This window comes from Chroicocephalus ridibundus, chromosome 9, assembly GCF_963924245.1.
Source record: "Chroicocephalus ridibundus chromosome 9, bChrRid1.1, whole genome shotgun sequence".
Classification (NCBI taxonomy): Eukaryota; Metazoa; Chordata; class Aves; order Charadriiformes; family Laridae; genus Chroicocephalus; species Chroicocephalus ridibundus.
This window is the reverse complement of record NC_086292.1, coordinates 1,158,805-1,164,857: the sequence shown is the minus strand read 5'-3', so window position 1 is coordinate 1,164,857 and position 6,053 is coordinate 1,158,805. Positions and strand designations below refer to the sequence as shown.

General features: G+C 60.8%; 1 protein-coding gene across 1 annotated transcript; it reads right to left on the bottom strand.

Annotated features, from left to right (window-relative positions):
- Positions 1-2,101: 2,101 nt before the first annotated feature.
- LOC134520866 (brain-specific homeobox/POU domain protein 3) lies at positions 2,102-3,707 on the bottom strand. The gene is made up of 2 exons (XM_063346738.1): positions 3,588-3,707; positions 2,102-3,007 (listed from the first exon to the last, which is right to left on the bottom strand). Exons 1-2 carry the CDS (start codon positions 3,705-3,707, stop codon positions 2,102-2,104), a joined length of 1,026 nt encoding a protein of 341 aa, XP_063202808.1.
- Between the last annotated feature and the right edge of the window lie 2,346 nt (positions 3,708-6,053).

The following is a 6,053-nucleotide window of genomic DNA, read 5'->3' as shown; positions in this document are numbered from 1 at the left end:
TAGATGGATAGATATTTATTTATTTTCCCTGACTAAGTGATAAAAAAACAAAACCCAAACCAAAGCAAAAAAACAAACAACAAAGAAACAAACAAAAACCCAAACGAAAAAAAAAATAACAAAAACCCAACCAAACAAAAATAAAACAAACTGAAGCACCCCACTTTTTACCGCGCCCCCCCGCACAGCGGTTCTGCTCCCCATAACGCTCCTTTCGGGAGCGGTTTCGCTGCGAGCGGCTGCGGGAGCCGAAACTCGAGGAAAAGCGGAGCCGGGAGTTAAAATATCCCTTTCTCAGCCCTTTTCCGTCGCAGCCCGGCCGGGGCCGGGGAGGGGGTGGTAGGGGCTGCCTGGAGGGACCCCCCCGGGAAGGCGGAGGGGGGGCCGAGGGGCATAGCGCGTCCCGCAGCCGTTTGCGGGAGGGCGCGGGGGATTTTAGAACCCAACGAATTCAGCCCCCGGGAGCATCGTCCGGGCTTTAAAACAGAACCCACCCCGGCAGCCATCCGTGAGGCGTCAAAACACGCCGAGTTTGGGTTCGTCCCGGGCGGGGAAAGGGAAAAAGCACCCCCCCGTCCGTCTCCAGCCCCCCCGGCGGGGCTGACACCGGCGGGTTCGCTGCGGGAGAGACCCCGCTCCCTCCCGGGGTGGCCGAGGGCGGCTCTGCCCCGCGTTTCGTTGACTTTCGTTTCATTTCGTTTTTTTTTCCCCACGGAGGAGGAAGGGTCGAGCCCCCCAGCCCGGCCGGAGGCGGCGGGGATGGGCTGGAGGACCCGCCCCGGCCGGTACCGGGGGTCCCCGGGCCGGGAGGGGAGGGGGTCCCCGGGGCCGCAGTGACTCCAGGAGGCAGGAAGGTGAGGTAAAACGTGCATGATTTATTTGAAATGCTGCAGCGTACACAGACACCAAATTTCATTCAGCACACACACAGCGAAACGAAATCTCGTTTAATTTAAATTAAAAAAAAAAAAAAAACCAAACAGAAAAAAAAAAGGAAAAGGAGGCAAATTTCTCTATTAAATATGCAAAGGAAAAGAAAAAAAAAGAAAAAAAAAAGAGTATTCTTGCCTTAGAAAGTGCAGAGTTCACTATTTGCAAAGGCGGCCGGGCGCCCCCGCGTCCCCGGGCCGGTCCCGCCGCTCCCCCCAGCCCCAAAATGGTTTGATTGTCGAAGCGTAGGATTGTTATTATTTCTTTTTTTTTTTTTTTACAGTGAAATCATACGGCTATCGAACAGTTTGAGTGAAACCAAAGCAAAATAAAATCTCCGTTTTTCTCCCCGAACAAACCGTGACTCCAGGGACGTGCCAATTTTTTTTTTCTTTTTTTTTATTCTTTTCTCTTTTTTTTCCCTCTTTTTTTTTTCTTTTTTTCCCCTCTTTTTTTTTTTTTTTAATTTAGCCGATGAGGTAGAAACAGAAACGTTATTGCGAAAATGCGATGGGTTTGCTGGGGGCGGGGGGGGGGGGAGCGAACAAAACCATGCAAGTGCGTGTGTGTGCGGGTGTGTGCGGGGGGACCTGGCAGGGGGGGCACGGGCCGGCACCTCCGTATTTACAGCCGTCCACGGCGGCTTCCAGCTCGTTTTCTTTCTTATTTGTTTTAAATTTTTTAGTTTTTTTTCTTTTTTTTAATTTTTTAAAAGAAGAGGAGCGGGCACCGAGGAGAGAGCGGTGCCACAGCCCCGGCCGAGACGGAACGGGACGAGGGGGTGCAACAAAGACTCGCCGGGTTCTCGCTGCTGCTGCCCTGACTCCGGGCACCCCGAAATTCCCCCCTCTCCTAAGCCTTTCGTTTTGTCTTTTCTTTTTTCTCCATCTTTTTTCCAGTTTTATCTACAAAAGCAGTCTGTACCAGTCATAACAGCGGGGCCACTTCGCCCGGGGGTGAGGAGCAGGCACCAAACTGTTCGCTTTGCTTTGGGCGGGTTTCCCTTTTTTAGGTTTATTTTTCTTTTTTTTCCCCTCCCAATTTTTTTTTAACAACAAAAAAAAAAAACCAACAACCCCAAACCCTGCCCGTTTCGGAGGGGCTGGGACCGCTGTGGGCTGGCTGAGGGGGGGCAGGCACTCCCCCCATCACTGCCCTCCCAGCCCCTTCTTCAGTAGGTGGCAGAAAATTTCATCCTTTTCTGCTTCTGTCTCTGATTGCAAAACCAGACCCGCACCACGTTCTTCTTCAAGTCTAACTTCTCGGCGATGGCGGCAATTTTCTCCGAGGAGGGCCGCGGCTGCACGGCAAAATAGGCCTCCAGCGACCGCTTTTCAGGGGCGGCGATGGAGGTGCGCTTGCGTTTCTTGTCACCCCCTGTGTAGATCTCAGGTTTGGTCATTTTCTCCCTCTGGGCCCGCTCGGCCTCCTCCAGCCACGCTTCCAGGATGGGTTTGAGGGCCACCATGTTGTTGTGGGACAAGGTGAGGGACTCAAACCTGCAGATTGTGCTTTGGCTAAGGCAGCCCACCCCGGGGATCTTCAGGTTGGCCAACGCGGAGCCCACGTCCGCCTGGGTCACCCCCAGCTTGATCCTTCGCTGCTTGAACCGCTCGGCGAAGGACTCCAGCTCCCGGGGGTCCGTCTCCGTCTCAGGGCCGGAGATGACAGCGTGGGAAGCCAGGCCGTGGGGGTGGGACATGTTCATAGGTTGGGAGTGGTGGGCCATGTGGTTGATGGCCGACATGTGGGAGTGAGGGTGCGAAGGTGTGGAGCCCACCTCCGGGCCTGGCACCCCTCCCAGCGGGAGAGCGGAGTTGAGGTGGTCCAGGAGCTCGCCGTCCAAGCCCTGGGAGGGCTGGTGGTGGTGGTGGTGGGGATGGTGCGTGGTCAGCACGGACGGGTGGTGCAGGTGGACGGAGGACGAGGTAGGAGTGCAGGACACGCTGCTCATGGTGTGGTAGGTGGCATCCGGCTTGAAGGGGTGGGTTTTCTGCGACACGATATCCACGGCGGCCAGAGCCTCAGCACCCCGCAGCAAGGTCTCGTCAAAGCCCGCAAAAATGTTACCCTGGATCTGGACGGGGGGCGGGGGGGAGGGAAGATAAAGTGGGAGCAAGAACAAACCGAGAGAGCGGGAGAGGATTAGAAGGAAAGCGGCGCTGGGGAGGTCCCGCGCTGCGCCCCCGGCAGTGCCCGGGACGGCGGAGAGGAGCCGAGTCCAACCCGCACCCCCCCGCTAATTAAAAGGAGCGGGCGCAGGGTGCCGGACCCCGGGCACCCACCCGTCCCTCCGGGGCCACCTCCCCCCAGAAAAGAGCAGCCGCCGCGGCGGGGGGAGCAGGGTGGGGTCCCGCGGAGCGTCCGCGGGGCTCGACGGTTGCCCTACGCCAGCCCGGGACGGACCCCCAACTCTTCCCCCGGCTCCCCCAGCCCCTCTCCCCGCTCCGAGCACCCGGGGGAAGGGAGGGGGGCAGCGACAGTCCCCAGCCCGTCCGGGAGGAGCGAGGGGAACACCCCCCCCCCCCCCCCCAAAAAAAAAAAAAAAAAAACAACCCCAAACCCAGACGGGAGCCCGGCGGCTGCCGAAGTGAAGTTGGGGAGGACGCTCCGCGGGTGCGGACCCTCCCTTCCCCGTCGAAACCCGGCCGGCTCACCTGGGGGGCGGGCAGGCAGGCTCTGCGGATGGCTTCGGAGCTGGTGTGCAGGTGGGGGTACTTGGGCTCGTGCAGGATGGGGTGCATGCTGAACGCCTGCTTGCTGTTCATGGACATCATGGTGGGAGAGGAGCGGGGCAGGGGCGCTCCGGGCAGCCCGACTCCGGGGGCGCGGTATTGTCTGTCTCCGCCGCCCGGCATCAATAGCATTATAGCCCGGCCCCCCCGCCCCCCCGCCCGCTCATTGGATGGGGTTCGGGAGGCACCTCCCACCGCCCGCCCCCGGGCAGTGAGCTCACCCCCCCACCCCCGGTTGTACTCCCCCAAACTAGGACTCCCCCCCCCCCCACCACCTCCGGTTGTACCCCCTCCAAACCGGGAATCACCCACCCCACCTCCGATTTCCCCCCCCAAACCGGAATCACACCCCCCCTCTCTGGTTGTACCCCCCCAAAACCAGGACTCCCCCCCGCCTCCGGTTATACCCCCCAAACCTGGAATTACTCACATCCTCTCCTGTTGTACTGCCCCAAACCGGGATTAACACCCCCCCCTCCGCTTGTACCCCCCCAAACCGGAGTTCAACCCCGTCCCGGCACTGCGCATCCCGGGGCTCCCCGCCGGCGCGCCGATCTGCCGGTCCCCCCCAGCCCCTGCGGCCGGGATGGGGGGTGTCGCTCCGGGGTCCCTCCAGCCCGCGCCGGGACGGGGCTGCGGCCGCCGGGCCCCGCTCCTGCCCCGGGAAGCCGCCGTCGAGCATCCCCGCAGCTCGGCACGGCACGGCCCGGCCCGCGGTGCTCCCCCGCTGCATCCCCCCGGCCGGCCCCGCCGAGACCCTGCCCGGTCCCTGCCCCATCCCTGCCCGGTCCCTGCCCCATCCCGGCCCGCGGCTGGGGGCTGGCTTTGCCCCCGGGGGGGAGTGGGGAGCAGAGCAGACCCGAGCCTGGGTGCAAACAGGAGCCTTCCCGAACCCCCTCCTCTCTCTCTGAAGGGAAAAGGTACCTGGGGTTAAACACCATCGTAACAATGAAATAAGGAAAAGTTTCACCAACTTTTCTTTTCACCAACTTTCCTGTTTCGATTAAGCTGGCTCGCTTACCCAAATCCTCCCGCCAGTGCAGTGTCCCACGGGCTCCATGTCTGTCTGTCTCTCTGCAGCCTCTCCATCCTCCCCCCTCCAGCCTGTCGCTGCCTGGCTCTGCCTGACGGTCCTTCTGCCTCCGCACTTCCCTGTCCGTGTGAACTTCCACGCAGCCCATGGCATTTCCCTCCCTCTCCTCCCCGTCTGTGGCCAAACCCAGACCCTGTCACTGGAAAAAAGCATGAAGTTTGGTGGTTGCATGCTGGATTGCGGGGGGCTTGGCAGCCCCCCGCGGCTGCTCCCGGCCCTGCCCAAAGGCACACGAGAAGTGTGACGGGCAGCAGCACTGCCAGCCCAGAGCAGGGGGAACCCCAGCGCCTGCTGGAGCGGGGGACGGCGGCCGGGGGGTTGATGGGTGGTAGGAGGGTGCTTGGTCATGCTGAGAGCAAACGCCTTCTCAAGGGAACAGCCTGTGTTCATCCAGCCCAGAAAATCCAGCCCCAGCAACGCAGGTAAGGAGGATTATACCCGCTGCAGGTGTGTTAGGAGTCAGGGCAAGTATCAGTTTCCCTGGCCCCTTTCCCACTCACCCTCTTCTCTGCAGAGCCTGCGCGCGGCGTCCTCTGGGACGTCCCTTCTCAGGGGGATCCTGCCAAGCACCTTGGGTCAGACACGGTCAGCAAGTGTCACAAGGGAAGGAAAACGCTGCCCTCATCGCAGCCTCACCTGAGAGGCTGAAGTGGCCCCCAAAAGATGGTTCTTTGGCTCTGGAAACGCCTGGGGAAAGGTCAGATCCCGTGATAGGAGACTTTGAAAGCAACCGTCACCGTGTGTGCTGCTGCCCAGCCCCAGGCACAGCCACCAAACGGTGATGCTCCTGCAGCGGGAAGGTCCCTGCGCTGGAGCTGCGCAGCACATCGCTTGTGCAGGGGGGTGGAGGAGAGGCCACGGGGGGCCAAATCCCGACTCTGGAGTCATCTGCTTGGGGGAAGAACTGCGCCAGCGCTATGGTGCTGCCAGGAAAGCCCCCTCCCTGGTGGCCCGAGAGATGGGAGAGGGTCAATGAGCAGTCCCTACACACCGCGGTCCAGGCAGACCGTCCTGTTCATTAAAGCATCCTACATGTGCCAGAGGCCACCAGGGCCGGCAGCGTGGCCTGCCAGCGCGCTGACGCTCTGGCTATGCGCAGGCAGGAGCAGACGGGAGCTCTGAAGTCTCTTCCCCTTCTGCTTTCCATCAGCTCTGAGTCACGGTCTCCCCTCTGCTGCTTGCGGAGAGACTGCAGCATCAGGCGATGGGCAGCGGAGAGCGGCTGCCAGAGAGGTTCCTTCCCCGGGAGCTTTCGTACCACGGAGGCTCGGGCAGAATCGTTGCAAAGGGGAATT